Consider the following 19934-nt stretch of genomic DNA (forward strand, 5'->3'; position numbering starts at 1 on the left):
ATTCTACATTTATCATAAGACAACGTAAAATATAGTGTTTTTTTTTACGGCTATGCATTATTTATTTTATAAATACAAATAATGTAAGTTAGCAATACCCATTTTAAGTACTTATATCATAAATATATATAACCCAAAATTTTCTATACATGTTTGTATCTCTTACTTAGAACGCAATAATGTCTACTTAGAAAAAAATGGACTTTAGGGTAGAGAATTATCTAGTTTGATTTTCATATACCTGTATAATGCTCATGTAGTTTTTCAGAAATAGGGTGTTGGGGGTCAGGGATATCTGATATTGTGTTGATTGTTCTGGAGTAGAGTATACTTGTATCATTTTTCTGTCTTTAGGGGGTTCATTGGTTAGGTAGTATGTCTTTGATATTAAATAATATTTCTATTACTGTTATTATATTTTTAGGTTAATCACTTTTCAATTGTTTATGATTTAATACTTGTGAATTATGGTAACTTACAAATAAAAACATATTAAAAAAAAAAAAAAAAAAAAAAAAAAGCCCACAAAAGAGGCAAGATGGCCCATAAAAGAGGCATATAAAGCCCAAAAAAGAGGCAAAGAAAAGAGGCATAAAGCCCAAGGATTCCTACGATGATAAAGCTAAAACTGAATAGCGCAAATTCTGAGGTTTCCTTTAAAAAAAAAAAAAAAAAATCCCAATTTCAAGGACTTCGTTTGTTAGGCTTGTGTACTTACATGTTTACAACAGAGAACTTAAGGATCATTAAGTTTGAACAATTTTAACTTTAGTTGTTGTGGTGGAACTTACACTGAATAGCGCAAATTCTGAGGTTTCCTTTTCAAAAAAAAAAAAAAAAAATATTAACATAGGTAGCCAAGCCAAGCCAAGTTCAAGCGCACTTTGCCTCTCGACCACGCTTACGGTTGAAAAGCGGATGAATACAATCTTTATAGACAGCTGGAGAAATCGTGTGGGGTGAGTTGAAAAGATGGAGCGCGAGGCGGAGTAAGAAATAGACCAAGAGACGTGAGGGGTAGGGAGAAGAGAGGCGGGGGGTAGGGGTAAGAAAGAAGAAATGAGAGCAGGGTAGATCAGAAGCAGGAGATCCGATAGAACGAGAGTGCCCTAGAGAAAGAGAGCTAGGGAGAGACATGGGAGACATAGAGGGAATAACAAAGCAACACTCACACTACATGAAGCACTCTTCATACTTGTCATCTATTCAGCTAAAACATTGAATGCATGTACAGAGTATTTATCTATGAAATCGCTCAATAAACTGGACAGCTAGCAGTGTTCTCAGTAGAGAGAAAGCTAAGCTCTGCCCGTAAACTGAAAAAAAAAAGCAATTTTAACAAACGCTTGCATAATAAGGGATTGTTGTTATTATCTCAGTACCTCATGGTTTAAAATGGGGAACTGAAGTTCAATAGCACAAATTCTCATACAATCAGCTCCAGCATAGACAGCCTTCTAGGTCCTCCGATTGATAAGGGCCTTGCACAATACTCAAAGACAATAAAGCCGGTCTCATTAGAATGAAACACCTGTCTTACATCGAACTCAGCCTACCCGCTTTCCACCACTGCCCGCAACTTGACCTTCTCTGCATCACTCCTCAGGAGTAAATGATACAATGGTTGAAGTACGTGCGATGTATACAACAGTGTCTACTTTTCTTAAATAATATACCAGGCTAAGCTTCAAAGACCAGCTTAGGCGCCAACTTGCCTTAGATGACATAGAAGAGAGCACCTGCTTGCATGCGGTCTCAGAATGAGACAGCTGGAGGTCACTCACAAAGGCCGCGAGATACACATTTGAGACCAAAGACAATTCGCTGCCTAGGGCATGTACGAAAAGAAAATCCAAACGACCACCTGAGGACAACGGTAATGCTTGCCCTGGGTGTGGCAAAATATGTAGGTCACAGCTGGGGCTGCGCATTTACGAGAAATGCTGCATTCGTCACTGATCTTCGGACTCGAAGACAAGCCTTATTATTTTTATTATACCAACATTAAAAAAAAGTTCAGTCTTGAGATCGAACCAAACGACATTTAATACAACGTCCAGCGAGCTACCCACTGTAATGCAGGGACGTAAAGGTATATGCCTAAATATAGTGTATATGAACACTCTGGCCGTTCTCTATTCTGAAGATTAAGAATGTCTACAGTATTTTACATGTTACGCAAACCCATTTGCAGCCTGCATAATTTGCCACAACTAATGCTGACAAAGCCTTTTTTTTACGAGGCTCTATTTAAGTTGTCTTTTCGTCATCTGCGTCTGACTTCGGCAAGGGCCTCTTTAAATTACTAGTGCCTTCTGGTTCAGCGACATAGTACACATCGACAGGGGCGACAATAAACTTGTAAAAATGTTACCCTTTGTTTCTTTCCTCCTTATGGCCTGGTAACATTTCATTCAACTCGGTACTTCTTCCTCGGCGTGGTGGCTAACCATTACAGCTTGACTTCCAAAGTCTAGTGGTCTTGGGTTCCAATCTTAGTCAAAACTGGAAATTCGAATATTGGGCTTAGTATCCCGCCTGTGTCCACCTGACATTAGTTATGGAAAATAAAGACGGTTGGTCGTTGTAGTGACTTTATAACCCGTCGTTAATTGTCGATTATTGAAACTGATTGCCTTCACATTATGTTCCCTATAGATCGCAAGGTCTGAAGGGGAAACTTTGTTTGATCAGTGACAGACACATTTTTAATGTCTGTCTCTGGCCTTGGAAAATTCAGGAATCATGTAAGTCTTTGATTTGATGCTTTAAGAATGAACAAAAGGTTATCAATGTTTACAACCTTGAAAGATTGGTATTGGCCAGAGACTAAGTAACGATTAGCGCATATGCTTGTTTATACACTGTTGTTGGGCTTTAGGGCCCAAAAGGCTAGCTCAACTAAACCATTGTGTCGAACTTTAATTAAACGTTACCTTATCTTATCTATCCCTTAGTCTGTTGGACCGTTGGGGAACCACGCGAGATTTGTCGACCGTTTTCCTCATTTCCTATCTCTGTATTAGACCTTGTTTAGAACCTCTTTCAATGTTAGGCCCATCCATTCTTTTATGAAGTCTTCCCATCGCTTTCTCTGTTTGCCTCTTATTCTTTTTTCTGGTACTGTTCCCTGAAGGAATGTCTTTGCGAGCCACGAAGACCTTGTAATATGGCCATAGATTTTAGCTTGCATTTTTTTACGATAGTTAGCAGGTTATCATGGGGTCCATCAATTACTGCAGTAAGCCTCTCACTGGGTTTGTGACGCTGTCTTTAAATGTGATGCCAAAGATTCTACATTAGCATCACAGTTCCATTGCTATGATCCACCTTTCTAAATTTGACCATTCTAACGTCAACTGCAGATGTCCTCACATAAAATAAATTTGACCACTTTGACGTCAAGTGAAGAAGTCCTCACTCAGAATTATGGTGACCACTCTGACGTCAAGTAAAGAAGTCCTCACTCAGAATTATGGTGACCATTCTGACGTCAAGTAAAGATGTTCTCATTCGGACTAAATTTAGCCATTCTGATGTCAAGTGAAGATGTCCTCATTTGGAATACATTTGACCATTCTGACGTAAGAACATGATACTTCTCAATCCTTGGGCGCCACTGAGTCCACCCAGCTCTAATGGGTACCAGACATAAGTTGGGAAAAATAAAGGCGGTTGGTCGTTGTGCTGGCTACATAACACCCTCGTTAACTTTAGGCCACAAAAACAGATTAACTTTACATCATCTGCCCTTAGGACCACAAGGTCTGAAAGGGGAACTAGTTAGGCCAGGTTCACATCTAACTTTGCATTCATTTGCACCTATCCTTTAATCTGCTGGACCATTGGGGCTCTACACAAGATCTGTCAACCTTCTTTCTCCATTCTTATCTCTCATTTGTCTTTAATATAATTTCATTTGGATGTTCTTTCAAAAAATATTGAAGCCTGCCTGGGTGGACCACTTCAGGGCCGATTTTCAGTTTGTGTTTTTACATCTAGGGCAAGCATTAGCCAATGTCCGCAAGTGGCCGATTTAGATTTTCTTTTCGCCGTCTGCGTCTGTCTTCGGCAGCGTATTATCTTTTGCTCTCAAATGTGTATCCCGAGGCCTGTGTCAGTGACCTCCAGCTGTCTCTTTCTCAGGTCGCATGCACCCAGGTGCTTTCTTCCATGTCACCCAAGGCATGTTGGTGCCTAAGCGGGCATTTGAAGCGTTTTTGTCGGGCGCTTCTGTTACGTCGACCACCTTTTGTAAAAAAAAGCATTTGTAATACATGATTGATAAACAATGAATTTAAAATTGTTAAATCTTATTTTCAAACGCGTGGTGGACGAGTTGTAAAGCGCTTGGTTTCTGAACCGGGGGTCCCGGGTTTGAATCCTGTTGAAAACTGTGATACTTAGTTTCTGGATATTTAGAGCGCCTCTGAGTCCGACCGGCTTTAATGGATACCTAGCATTAGTTGAGGAAAAGAACAGGCGGTTAGTTGTTGTTCTGGCCGATTGACACCCTTGTTAACCGCAGGCCACAGAAACTGATGACCTTTAACTCATCTGCCCCATAGATCTCTAAACTTTACTTATATTCCTATGTTCAAGTATTGTAGGCGCTCTGGACTGTCGTTTGATGATCTTGGGTTCAAAAGATGTCAGTGGCGTAGCTAGGGTGGGTGGAGGGGGATCAAATTTGAAAATCTCCACGATGTCCCCAGTTGAAAGGGGTCCCAAATAAGTGTAATAATACATCATTATCTAATTTGATGATGTCGAATGTTAAAAGGCTGGGACCCCTTAAAAAGGTCAAGCCCTACGGGCACCCAAATCCCTAGGTACATCACTGAAAGATATAATTTTTTTCAAACCAGGAGGAACATCCGAAACATGCTAAACATTATAAAGTCTCCTCTGAAGTAAAAGTTTAACACAACGCTGTTGGAAGGGAAATGAATAGCACGGTAGTTAAACTGGTCTGATTGCTCAACGACAATAAAATATGATAGAATTGTTTCCGGGAATTAGATCCTTATCGGCATACAACTAAATGAATAAATAAGTGACTTGCTACTATCATAAAAGGGAAACTACTCTATGCTTTAAAGATTTTTAATCCTTGTACAGTTTCTGTAGTGAGTAACCAGGAGAAGACTACTCTTTTCTTCTTTACGACAACTCCGTAGGGAGTTTCATTAAAATGGTGACATTCTCAATCATACTATAATTGGATAATTTTATACCAAACTATAGACCTGTTTAATGTATCTCATGTTTGAATAGGTATTTACAAATTAGATATATGTTAATATACGGTACCACACATAGATATATAATAATTTATGTGTAGAGTAAATAGTTTAATTTTTCGTCATACCAGTGGAGCAATAAGGAACCGATCGTGAGTTATGCGCGCTGGACTGTCATTAACATTTTTTGATGGTCCCGGGCTCATACTCTGCCCGCTGCCAACGCCCTTCCCCCTCCCCCAGAAATAAATTATCTTCAGCTCTGAAGGAACATCCAAAACATTTAAAATATTTTAAAAAAATAACAACATGTCTTTTACAAGCTGTGTGTGAATTTAAATACAGTGAGGCCCGAGTGCTATGTTCTATATTAACTTTGTTTGTATTAAACAGAATGACTGATCTCTTAAATCTCTGTTGGCGAACTTCAAAAGTCCCAGAGGACTGGCAAAAGGTAGTGATTGTAAAGCTTCCAAAAAAGGGCAACTTGGCAGACTGCAACAACTGGAGGGGCATTACTCTCCTCTCTGTTCCAGGCAAAGTTTTCAGTACTGTTTTGTTGAGACGGCTTCAACAGTCTGTAGATGAAAGGCTCAGAGAAGAACAAGCGGGTTTCCGAAGAGGCAGATCATGTACAGAGCAGATTTTCGTTTTACGAAATATCATAGAACAAAGTCTTGAGTACCAAAAACGGCTAACGATCAGTTTTGTGGACTTCAAAAAAGCGTTTGATAGTGTCCACCGAGAATCACTATGGAAAATAGTTAGAGAATACGGTATCCCAGAAAAATTCGTCCAGATCCTACGACACCTTTACAGTCAGTCTAGTTGCTGCATTAAAACAGAAGAGGGAACAACAGAGTTTTTTACAATCGAGACAGGTGTGAGACAGGGGTGCAACTTATCTCCCTTCCTTTTCCTCCTAGCCATCGACTACATAATGAGGAGAGCAATGAACCAGACTGCCTTTGGTATTCCATGGCATGAACAACTCCAATTGACGGACTTGGACTTTGCTGATGATGTTGCACTACTCGGGGCTACAAATAAATGCATTCAAGAAATGACGGAGAGCCTAGACAGAGAGGCACCCAAAATTGGCCTCCGCATAAACTTGGATAAGACTAAAATTATGCGAGTTGAATATAAGGCAAAGGGTGTCCCCGTCAGACTTGGCGAGTCAAAGCTTGAAGAGCTGGACAAGTTCACGTACCTTGGCAGCATCATAACAAATGATGGAGATGCTTACCATGATGTAGCATGTCGAATAGGAAAGGCAGTGAGCATTTTCCAAAGGCTGCGGCCTATTTGGACTAGCCAAGCCATTGGACTCGAGACAAAAATACACCTTCTCAACACAATCGTCATTCCAACTGCTACATATGCATGTGAGACGTGGAAGTCATCTGTCAAAATTGAGAAAAGACTAAATGTGGCTCAACAGAGATGGCTGAGACGGATTTTGGGAGTCAGTTACACAGACCGGATCTCAAACAAGGAAATCCTATGCCGAACTGGGAGTCGAACACTTAGTGAGGTTGTGACTGAGCGTCGCATGAGGTTTGCGGGACATGTTCTACGTCAAAATGAATTACGCACACCAAGAGTTGCGATAACATGGAAGCCAAAACGAGGAAAGCGCAAACAGGGACGTCCTCGTATTACCTGGCGACACACCTTCATGGAGGACCTCAGAACAGTGGACACCAGGTGGGAGGAGGCTTCAGACATTGCCAGTGACAGATCATTATGGAGACAGCTTGCCGCCCAATGCGCCGAACGACGCGGGAGGACCTAAGTAAGTATTAAATAAGCCTTTTGAAAAGTCCCCGATGTGAACTATTAGTTGAGCTACATATGATCTATATTTCACGTAGCCATGTTTTTATATGGAGTTAAGATATTATGTTTATTTAAGTGGTTCAATTATGTTGGTACATAATTTTACTATGATTTTTATAACCATTTTTTCTTATAGCCATAGTTTTCATAAAATTAAATACTTTGGTTGAAGCCTAAAATTATTTTTTTTATATCATGCTCAGAGCGCTATGATTCAATCTCATTTATGAACCAGTGGGGCCTGGAAAGAAGGCGCTCAGTAAAGACACAACTATGCTCGTGTCGGGTGTCGCTAGGTACCCAAGCCCAAGCGTGCTTAGCATCTAGGCTACACACCCCAATGTATAAGAATACTAAGAATTAATGTTCAAGTGGGTCAGTTATACATCTTATATGTGAAAAATTGTTTGCTGGTTTGTTTGACATGTTTCGGATCTTCCCTCAGTATTAAAGATTATTACATCATATCCCAGACCGCCAGCAAGATGTCAAGCAGGGGCGTAGGTAGAAATTTTCCATCGTTTAGGGGCCTAGGAAACTTGACCTTTATGGATGTCCCTGCATTATGCAAAATATTTAACATTTAATGTAAAATAAATCACTAATTTGAGGGCCCCGTTCAAGTGGAGGCCCTAAGGGGATGTTCAAATTATCCTCCAGCCTCCCCCACCCTAGCTATGCCACTGAGGCACCAGGAACCATCGTCACGACATGGCAGCCATTGAATCGAACTGACATGACTAGATATGAACCTCCGGAGGAGGTTTAAAGTCAGTGTTTATTAGATTTAAAATGGTGATCCCTAATTTAAGAAAGAATGATTATCAAATAAAAATAAAGTAAAAGATGACCTTCAAAAGATACGTTCTTTATGACATGATTATAAGTATTCTAATCATTGTAATCTTTAAAAAGATTTCCACTATTTCTACTCCAACATAGCCTTAAACATTACATTATGCAATTAGTTCATGATAACATTGACATCTTCTCTCATATAGACACAATATAACAAAGTACAAACCTCACATTAGAATCTATCTACTTATTGACATAGTGTAATTAATTTGATGGTGGCACAGATGGGTGTACGTCATATGTATGTAGACAGCCGACGCAAATCACCCCAGGCCAGCGCTAGACGCACGTACAACCGTGACGAGCTGTGACTGTAAGCCAAGGATCTTTGTGGTGAATAGAGCTGACGAGCGTCACGAGAGTTGTAGTCATGTGATCAGAATCTTAAAGAGTCATCTGGTGTTGAACATAGTACTAGAAACTTCAAGGCCAGCAAACGCGAACATAAGCTCCCTTTCACCATTATGAATTGGACGATTGCGGTTCTTCCGACGCAAATCACCCCAGGCCAGCGCTAGACGCACGTACAACCGTGACGAGCTGTGACTGTAAGCCAAGGATCGGTGTGGTGAATAGAGCTGACGAGCGTCACGAGAGTTGTAGTCATGTGATCAGAATCTTAAAGAGTCATCTGGTGTTGAACATAGTACTAGAAACTTCAAGGCCAGCAAACGCGAACATAAGCTCCCTTTCACCATTATGAATTGGACGATTGCGGTTCTTCCGACCCGCTGTCCTTTCCGGTTAGAAATATTACTTGTCATTTTGGCAAAATTATTGCTTGAATTATTTTAAGCTACGCTGAGATTCTGCTTCTACTTTGCTAAGCTGATTTTTCTTATCTTATATGATACAGACATTATTAAAAAAAAAAAAAAGAAAATGATTACGTCCTACGCGTCATGCATTTAGTCAGGCATATTAACCAATGACTTAAATTTTGCCAAGTCACTGGTTTTCCTGGCTAGCTCAGGCAACCCATTCAATGCTCTAATAGCGCTAAGGAAAAAAGAAGGAGTATTTGTAAAAATGTGTCCTAGCATATGGGATAAGGAATGTGCCTTTATTTTTGTGTCTTTCTGAGTATTTTATTAATTTTTTATTTTAATATTTAAGGATTATGGTTCATTGTTTTATGTATAATTCCTACTATACTTTTAAGTCTTCTGTCCTGAGTGCTTTCTAAATTTAGTGATTTTACTAAAGGTGTTACTCTAGTCAAATGTGAATATTCGTTTGTTATGAATCTCACTGATCTATTTGTATCTGTTCCAGTTTCATAATGTTTTCTTGAGTTGAGGGGTCCCAAACGGAGGATGCATTGTCATTTATTGGTCTAACTAAGGTCTAATAACATTTTAGTTTTATTTTCTTATTTGATTTATAGAAATTTCTTTTAATAAACCCTAATGCTTTGTTTGATGTTTTGATAGTATCATAAATATGGAGTTTTTCATTTGTTATCACACCTATGTTTTTGGCGTTTTTAGTCGTGTTATTGTTTTACCATGAATAAGATAAGTGAAAAAAAGTTGGTTTAGTTTTTTTTTACTCTTACTAACTGACATTTTTCTGGCTGAAAAGACCTGCTCCAATTTGATTCCCATTTTTTGTAATTCATCTAATTCTCTTTGTAAAATTTCTGTATCTTGTGTTGTTTTTATTCTTCTATATATTAAGCAATCTTCTGCAATAACCTGACTTTTGTTCCTGAACTAATGCAATTGGATAAATCATTTATGTAAACTAAAAATAATAGTGGATCTAAGACTGTTCCTTGAGTTACACCTGAGTTTACTGTTATTGATGTTGATTATAGCCATTTATTATTACAGTTTGTTCTCTCCCCATCAGAAATTCCACTGATGCAATGGACCATTAATGCCGAAATATTTTAATTTCTTAAGCAAACTATGGTGGTGAACGTTGTCAATCGCTTTGGGAAAATCTAGTAAGATAGCATCTATTGTCTCACTATTATCTAAACCATTTTAAAAAATTCATCAATTTGTCATTTTAGTTGTGTTTTACATGATCTATATTTCCTAATGCCATGTTGGAATAGAGTAAAGACATTATGTTTGTCTAAGTTGTTTATGATGTTGCTACATATTATGTGTTCTAGGATTTTACACGTGATGCTGGTTAAAGATACTGGTCAGATTTTTCTCCTTTCTTAAATAGTGACATTAGCTTCTTTCCAGTCAATTGGTACTCTGCCCTGGTTAAGCGATGCCTGAAAGAGTATTTTGAACACTGGGGCTAGCTCATTGCTTAGTTCTTTGAGTAATATTGCTGGAATACCATCAGGTCCAGATGCTTTATTTTGTTTGATGTTGGCTAATAGTTTTTGTACTTCTATATCTTCTATGTTGGCTTCTTGGTTCCAATTATGTTATATTTCTTTGGTATATTTTCTTTCTGTGAGTACAACAAACTTTTATAGAAAGACCATCTTGAAACTCTGGTAAAGAAAGTCATGCAGCGGCTATTTAAAGTATACAAACTTAAAAAAAACAGCTTTAAACTACATATGAAGATTCTAAATAATTTCTACAGTGCGGCAATGTCAAATCAGATAACATATGGAATAATTTGTTAGCCAGGCAAAGTTTCATATAAAATGTTGTGCCGCTTAGACAACCTCATACATACTATCATACACAAAACTACAAAACACAACACTACCAAAAAACAACACTATCACACAAAATACTACCACACAAAATACTACCACACACAGCACTACCAAACACAACACTAACACACACAAGACTACCACACACAACACTACCACACACAACACTACCACACAAAACACTACAACACACAATACTACCACACATAACACTACCCCACAACATTACCACATACATAACTACACATAACACTACCACACAACAATATCATACACATGAATACCATACACCGCACTACAATATTTAAATACATTTTTTTAAAAAGGTAAAACCTTTGATCGAAGGCCCTTTAAAGAATGTTATGAAAGTGGCAGCGCTGTCTCTCCTTAAGGTCAACTAGTCACAAGACAAAATTACCTTAGCAAGTCGTCAAAATCTTAGAAGACAACAACCACCCGCTCCATTATAACTACTTCAAGTAGGCGACTTCTGTAAATTCAAGACTAGATCCGAATGGTACAAAATCTCGTTCCTTACTCGCAGGGCCGGCCTTACAAATTGCGGGTTCAAATTTAAAAGATGCTTACGAGACCCATCTTCTATTTTATACAATAACACATTTTACTATTGTCACAGTCTCGTTTGACATTGCCTGTTAAATGTTCACCTCTGGTTAAGACGGTGAAAAAGACACGTGGTACTCCTGATGTTGAAACAGGAAGTAGAATGATTAAAATTGACTTGGAGTTTAGTCAAGTCAAGGCAGTCAAGTGATATCCTTTAGACAAGGCAGTCAAGTAGTATTCTGGTCCGGTACGGACAATATCTGACATAGAGAGTCGAGTTGTGACTTTGAACTAAGTAGTATATTTTGAGCAGACAAAGTCAGTATTCAATTGAGACATGTATTTTTAGAAGTAATTATTCTGATGATTATGTGTTTTGAAAATTCATTATTTCCCGCTGTGATGCGTATTTGATTTGACAAGATTTACAATAGGATTTATTTACCGCATTTATGCGGACGTGATTTGAAAAGATTCACTGTATTGGATTTATTTACCGCTGTTTTGCGGATGTGATTGTATTTTATACTTAATTGTGCAACTGCCAAGAAGTTGCAGTATTATTTTTATAAATCAACTTTATATTTGTCTGCCAGAGTGGATTTATGTTAATCTATAATCTGTAACATCAATGTTCGTCTCTTATCAAGTGTGACTCCAAGAAGCACGAACCCAGCATTCCTCGACATTCGCGACTTATAAGTAGTGACCAGTCCAGTGTGTAACAGTAATACATCATTCATTCATTTATTTACAACTATTAATGACATCATTGTATCAACATTTATGTGTAGGAAGCAACTTAAATGTAATAGGTGCCAGTGGGTAATTTAAGTTATGCCAATCGTATGATACACTAAATATGTTAACCCTTTAAGTCCTACATCTTTCAAAGCATGTGACTAGAGCCATGGCTGATTGTGATAGTCACCTGTAAGGTGGTGGTCAGAATTTGAGAAATCGATTAAATCGGCCTAAGCCCGGTACTGCTTAGTTGGTCATACTGTGTCAGCGTGACTAGTTGACTAGCGAACGTGAAAAAAAAGATATGTCTATGTGTTGTGTTAAACAGTGGCGTCATTAGCGTCGGTGTCATCCGATAAGTTATCTCAGTTAGTGGGATTGAGATGATTGTGCAATGTATTTAGTTATAAAGCGTTTGTCTGTTGATCTTATGGTGTTTGGAGGGGCGGTAGCTAAGTGATAAATTTCTTTACTTCCCAGGTTCAAATCCTGAAATTTTGATTCTCAGGATCTTAAAGCCGCCCCTATGTCCACTCAGCTCTAATGGATAGGCCTACTTGATGTTTGTTGAGAAAAGTAAAGACGATTGGTCGTTGTGCTAGACACTTGACACCCTCGTTAACCCTGAACGCAGAAATAGACGACCTTTACATGATCTGCCCTATAGATCATAAGGTCTGAAAAAAAAACTTTAGTTTTAAATACTTCTGATGTATAGACCAAAATCTTGCAGTACAGTCAAGCATCAAAGGTTCTTATCAAATTCTTGTAGAAATATGTGAGATTCAATCAACCCAAACATCATTTTAGTAGTCATTTAATGTCTCTTGTTAGTATGTAAAAGTAGTTTTACATGGAGAAATACGTTCAGGTAATGATACAGAGCTGTAAGGATCAATACAACATTCTTGGTCTTGAGGTTTCGGATATTGAAATTTAGTTGGTGTTGTTTTGTTTTAATGGAATCTTTAATACCATCAACTAATTATAAATAATTATAACACATTATTTATTTGTTAGGTTACCAAGATTGCCACTCGACATATTTTGAATTACAGTTAAAATACGATGCAGAAAATTAAATGTAAGTTTTTAAAGTTGCAAGCAAAGACAACTGTGTTTTTATTTTAAATAAGTTAGTATTTATTAGTTATCTCCCTTGAAAAACAAAACATGGCTGCTTTATAGAAAAGAACTTTAAAAAATAAAATCAAACACCGCACTAGAATTTTTTTTCGATACATTTCTTTATTTTATAAATGACAAGTTTTTTGTATTTGAAATTTTTGCAAACTTTTAAATTGCATTTAAAATAAAAAGAAAACAACATATGAACAACATCTAATTTTTTTTTTCACAAACCTGATCGTCAAAATCAGGTTCTTAATGTTCATTTGGTAGATTTTGTTTGTAGTTGAACAAGTTTCAATTATTGTAAATGTAAATTACAAACAACAACATGGGTAAAAAAGGAAACAAATTATTGTAAATTTAAAGCTCAAGACTAAAGAGACATTTGAGTTTGAGGTTCAGAATGTCAAGGGTTCTTAAATACATCTTCATGGTGGAGCTGGACAACTCACAAGGGAAACAACTCAAAAGACACGACCAACTCCACTGTAATTTAATCCAGACTTGAAACTTCCACTGTGGACAAGATCAGAATAAGTGTAGTATCTATACCCCAGACAGAGGACTTGTGCTCCACTACTTCCTGGACATGTACAAGTTGTATACGTAAACTTAGATCTAAGTTCACCCAACTCTAGTCTGTCCTTCCATTGACCAACACTGACCTGTTTAGAACATCCATGAGGATGTGACACTATAAAGGTCAACTTGTGTTGTGATCTAGAGTCTCTGTATTTGTCACAGACTTCCCCCCAGACTTTTTGAAAATGTTTCCACATTCCCATCAGTTTATTTCCTAAAGTTTCATCACATGTCACACATTTCAACTCACACCTGTCCTGCTCAACACTGACCTTATCAATACTGACCTTATCAATACTGACCACTGGACTTCCATCATCTCTATCATAAAACAATCTCAAGGTTGTGTGGTTGGCCTCAATGTCATCAAAAACCACATGTTTGGCTGTGTTCACTTTAAACTCCCACCACACATTGCTGGGTGAGTTTGAACCTACACATTCTCTACACCAACACTTTGTGTAGTCATCATTTTTATATATATTACCTAAATCTTGTAAGACTCCATCTTGAAACTTGTTTACATTCCTCACACTTCCACTTCCTGTCCTCAAGATTCTTCTCTCACTCATGTTAGAAAATGGATATGGTTGAGTTGTCTTTGGACTTGACATTGTAACATCAACCCTAACTGTGAGGTCAGCTGTAAGTTTGATGAGTTTATACAAATCATTGTCTTGAAGACCTTCAGGTAAATGTTTCTTGGTGAATGTCTCAACAGGTATAAACTGTCTATGACCTGGATTCTTCTTACATCCCACAAGATATTTGTGTAGATCAGCTTCTCCACCTTCTGACTCCTGAGTTTCATGATCACCTGGAGAACAAGGAAATAAACTTGATCCAATGTTTACAACACAATGTACAGTATTGAGTTAATCAAGAGATATCTATAAATAGATCAAGTCTAACTCATATGTTGATCTCTACAGTTTATACACTAAAAATGAAACTCAAAAGTTACCAATTAGTGGACCTTCAACCTCATCTGACTGGACTTTGGACTGGTCACTGGTGAAATGATGAGAATCTGAAAAGATGAAAGTCAAATAACTATTTTATATTTTCTTTTTTGTTATTATTATTAGAAAATAGACTTATACAAAAAACTTTCTCTATCTAAACATTTACAAATCAAAAGTTTACCTGTATCTTCATTCTCATTCCCAGGACTGGAGAAGTCTGCTAGGTCAGTCTGATCCTCTGATCCTGAAATAGTTTAAATACATGAGTCAGTCTAATTTTTTACAGAAATATTTTTATTTCTGAAATAAAAAATATTTTTTTTTAATACTGCATTTTATTCATAGAGAAGAAACTAAAGATTTAAAATAAAGTTCTAGAAGCTGAACATAGACCTAACATTGCAACAACTTGGATTTGACATGCTACTTATTATTGTGCTAAATTCTAGTGAAAAATGTAATAATAAAATAAAGCCATAAAACTTAGTTTTAAATTTAGGTATTGTTTCACTCTGATTTCATACCAACTCCGCCATATGCCGGTCCCAAGCCCGGGTGAGAAAGGAGGAGGATTTGGCGTGGGGCTAGCGACCCCACCCTGTAAAACCACTATTGCTACAGAAACGGCAAACTCGACACATAATGAAAACTATACATGCGGCGAGGGCGGCCAAACCCTGATGACGGTGTTGGATCAAAGCCAACTGGAAGTCCAATACCTGATACATGGCAAGCCTTTCAACGCAAGGAAACCGACTCTTATAGGCACGTGGAATGTAAGAACCCTGAATAAATTGGCCCAACTTTTAAGAGAGTTTGACTCTTACCGGCTGGACATCCTTGGGATCTTCGAGATGAGGTGGACATCAAGTGGACAAATAATCAATGATGGCAAGACAATAATATATTCAGGACATGACAAGGAGCACATTGGTGGTGTAGGAATCATCATGTCTAAAATAGCAGCTTCAGCGCTAATTTCTTGGAAGCCGGTCAGTGACCGCATCATTACAGCTCGACTCCAAACAAAGCAAATTAAAGTCACTACCATCCAAGCTTATGCTCCTACAGAGGATGCAGAAGATACCATCAAAGATCATTTCTATAATCAACTACAAACCACTCTTGATGAAACACCTACTCACGACCTAATTCTACTGATGGGAGACTTTAACGCCAAAATCAATCCCAACCGAACTGGCTTTGAATATGTAATGGGACCATATGGCTCTGCAGAAAACATCAGTGATAATGGCGAGCGCTTGATTTCTCTCTGCGCATCCAACAGCCTTTCAATTGGAAACACATATTTTAAGCACAAACAAATACACAAAAAAACATGGCGATCACCAAATGGAGAAACCTTCTACGAGATAGATTACATTTGCATCTCCAAACGATGGAGGTCATCTCTGTTAGACGTGCGGACCCGCAGAGGAGCTGATATCGGCTCAGACCACTACCTTGTCAGTGGCAAATGTAAGCTCCGATTGAAACGCCAACCAAAACAAACCACACGACCCCGCCCATTTAATGTAGAGAAGCTTAAAGACGACAATACTGCAGCACAGTTCCAATTGAAACTAACGAACCGCTTTGAGGCTCTTGCAGATATATTGACCCTTGAAGAAGAGTGGGCCAACTTCAAAGATACCACTATTGGGTGCGCGGAAGAAGTTATCGGAAGGAGGCGAGGCTCATACAAGGAACGGTGGATACAAGACAGAACATGGAAATTGATAGATGAGAGGAAAGAGGCCAAACGTAGACGAGATCAGAAAAATGAAACAGAGGATCGCAGCCTAGCGGAAGAAGCCTATAGGGAAGCAAATCTGAAAGTAAAGAGAAGCTGTCGGCAAGATAAACGGGACTGGATTGAGCAGAAGGGACAAGAGGCACAAGCAGCTGCAAGCAGAAATGACACAAAAACCCTCCATCGTATTGTCCGAGATCTCACTGGAGCAAAGAGTGGACATGGGGCACCAATAAAAGACAAGCAAGGCAAAACTTTGTTAACCAAAGAAGAACAGGATGCAAGATGGGTAGAGCACTTTAAAGAGACCCTTAACCAACTGTCGCCAGACCTAACTTACATATTCAAGGACCCCTCTCCAGACAATGATCTCAAGGTCAAGACAGACCCAATAACTGCTGAGGAGGTTACCATGGCCATAGCAGTGCTAAAGAATAACAAAGCACCAGGACTAGACATGATATCAGCAGAAATGCTAAAATATGGGGGACAGTGCATTGTTAACAGAATGACTGATCTCTTAAATCTCTGTTGGCGAACTTCAAAAGTCCCAGAGGACTGGCAAAAGGGAGTGATTGTAAAGCTTCCAAAAAAGGGCAACTTGGCAGATTGCAACAACTGGAGGGGCATTACTCTCCTCTCTGTCCCAGGCAAAGTTTTCAGCACTGTTTTGTTGAGACGGCTTCAACAGTCTGTAGATGAAAGGCTCAGAGAAGAACAAGCAGGTTTCCGAAGAGGCAGATCATGTACAGAGCAGATTTTCGTTTTACGAAATATCATAGAACAAAGTCTTGAGTACCAACAACGGCTAATGATCAGTTTTGTGGACTTCAAAAAAGCGTTTGATAGTGTCCACCGAGAATCACTATGGAAAATAGTTAGAGAATACGGTATCCCAGAAAAATTCGTCCAGATCCTACGACGCCTTTACAGTCAGTCTAGTTGCTGCATTAAAACAGAAGAGGGAACAACAGAGTTTTTTACAATCGAGGCAGGTGTGAGACAGGGGTGCAACTTATCTCCCTTCCTTTTCCTCCTAGCCATCGACTACATAATGAGGAGAGCAATGAACCAGACTGCCTTTGGTATTCCATGGCATGAACAACTCCAATTGACGGACTTGGACTTTGCTGATGATGTTGCACTACTCGGGGCTACAAATAAATGCATTCAAGAAATGACGGAGAGCCTCCGCATAAACTTGGATAAGACTAAAATTATGCGAGTGGGATATAAGGCAAAGGGTGTCCCCATCAGACTTGGCGAGTCAAAGCTTGAAGAGCTGGACAAGTTCACGTACCTTGGCAGCATCATAACAAATGATGGAGATGCTTACCATGATGTAGCATGTCGAATAGGAAAGGCAGGGAGCATTTTCCAAAGGCTGCAGCCTATTTGGACTAGCCAAGCCATTGGACTCGAGACAAAAATACACCTTCTCAACACAATCGTCATTCCAACTGCTACATATGCATGTGAGACGTGGAAGTCATCTGTCAAAATTGAGAAAAGACTAAATGTGGCTCAACAGAGATGGCTGAGACGGATTTTGGGAGTCAGTTACACAGACCGGATCTCAAACAAGGAAATCCTATGCCGAACTGGGAGTCGAACACTTAGTGAGGTTGTGACTGAGCGTCGCATGAGGTTTGCGGGACATGTTCTACGTCAAAATGAATTACGCACACCAAGAGTTGCGATAACCTGGAAGCCAAAACGAGGAAAGCGCAAACAGGGACGTCCTCGTATTACCTGGCGACACACCTTCATGGAGGACCTCAGAACAGTGGACACCAGATGGGAGGAGGCTCCAGACATTGCCAGTGACAGATCATTATGGAGACAGCTTGCCGCCCAATGCGCCGAACGGCGCGGGAGGACCTAAGTCTAAGTCTAAGTCTAAGATTTCATACCATTAAGTCCACATGTGTCTTGAGGAAAACAAAGGTCTGTACTGTTCTGGAAAATAGAATAAAATATGTACATAAAGTAGCATTTATTTTTTTATATATATAAACCAATTTACAACATTAAAATTTTCTCAGGCAAATCTTTTTTTTTTTGTTTGGTTAAATTGTTTAAACTAAAATTAACTGAATTTTTTTAGCACTTAGACTGAATGTAATATATGTGACATGCTTTATAATGAAGTGTAAAAAAATAATAATTCATTTGGTAGTCTAGATTTTAATTTAGAGCTCTATTGACTTAAAAACTACTTTTGGAGTACAAGATCTAGATTCTAAATCTAAATGACGAATTCCTTAAGATAGAAAAGAAAATAATAAAAATGAAAACTAGTTATAAAAGAACATATTAATATTCAAATACCAAAAATATAAAGAGACACTAATAACAAAAAGATTAGCCTAGGATTTCTTATGTATTATATTTTTTATAAGCCCAACAGTCTCCTTATTACACAAATGGGATATTTTTATCTAGATCTGGCAGTCTTGTAATAAAATATATATGCAACCATAGTTGTCTCTCCGTAGTCTTAGGTTTGAGTCCTGCCCACTCCATCCCCAGTCATCCTGCCTTAAGTTTTGCAATTAGAAAAAAATCTGTAAATACATCTACATTTTAAAGTAAACATTCTAAATATTATCTAGTAGATTTTAATTATTTGTTTTAAACAAAGTTATTTACAATTTTAGAACTAGTCTAGATCTAGTAGGTCTACTTTTTGTTTATCTATTAGATCTAGAAATTTAGATTTTATATAGATGCATTGTTCTTTATTTAAATCTAAGAAGGCCTATATCTAAACTCTAAAGATGGATATAGCAATAGACCAGATGTAGTATGAATTTAATTGTTTACAAATCTAGACTAGAAGCTTATGTAAATTTAGATGTAGATCTAGATGTTCTACATTACCTAAGATCTAATAAGCTAAGGTAGTTTAGATCTAAACCAGACCAGATTAAAATCTAACCAGTTTAGCTAAAGTTATTTAAATTGTACAGATTTTACTTTAAAAAAAAAGATAATTATGTTCCATGCATTTATATGTCAAACTAGTCATGCATGTAAATCATTGACTTAAACATTGACTTTGGTTTTTCTGGCTAATTCAGGCATCCCATTCCATTCTTTACTGGCACTAGGTAAGGAGCACATGTAGAAATTTGTTCTAAATTACAAGTAATGCAATGTGGCGCAGTGACTTTACAGTAGCACTTGGCTTTTAAACAAGGTTTCCTGGTTCCAATCCTAATGAAGACTGGGATTTTTTATTTACATATCTGCCTGGAAGGAATACATTTTACAAGAAATACAAGTCTCTTAACACTAGATAGATCTATTTATAGGTCTATACTGATTATAAATCTAGTAGAATGTTATCTAAACCTATATCTATCATAAGATCATCTAGGTCTATAAATTAATTAGATATGATACAACTAGATCTATTTTAAAATTGAAGCCTATAGGTTAATTTAGATCTTTCAAGAATTAAATGTTGTTTACAATATTTACTACTGAATTTATAGATCTATGAAATTAAGGTTTATTCTACTCTATTTCTAGATCTAGACTCTAGAGAAGCTAATAAAGAAAAAAAAGAAGAAAGGATTTATCGGCTGCAGTATTCGTTACTCGCA

At 37.9% G+C, this 19934-nt stretch overlaps 1 protein-coding gene across 3 annotated transcripts in view; it reads right to left on the minus strand.

The window, feature by feature from the left end:
• Window positions 1-19934, minus strand: part of LOC106074990 (uncharacterized) — a 122202-nt gene that overhangs the window by 42864 nt on the left and 59404 nt on the right. For 2 of the 3 annotated variants that reach the window (XM_056010373.1, XM_056010375.1), the window contains 4 exons: window positions 18237-18282; window positions 14752-14814; window positions 14570-14635; window positions 13116-14422 (listed from right to left, as the gene is read on the minus strand). In XM_056010373.1, coding sequence (XP_055866348.1) covers window positions 13488-14422; window positions 14570-14635; window positions 14752-14814; window positions 18237-18282 — 1110 coding nt within the window. In that variant the 3' untranslated portion in view covers window positions 13116-13487. Of the gene's footprint in view, window positions 1-13115; window positions 14423-14569; window positions 14636-14751; window positions 14815-18236; window positions 18283-19934 lie in introns of those variants that run through there. The other variant, XM_056010374.1, reaches the window with a different exon arrangement.

This window comes from Biomphalaria glabrata, chromosome 14, assembly GCF_947242115.1.
Source record: "Biomphalaria glabrata chromosome 14, xgBioGlab47.1, whole genome shotgun sequence".
Lineage (NCBI taxonomy): Eukaryota > Metazoa > Mollusca > Gastropoda > Planorbidae > Biomphalaria > Biomphalaria glabrata.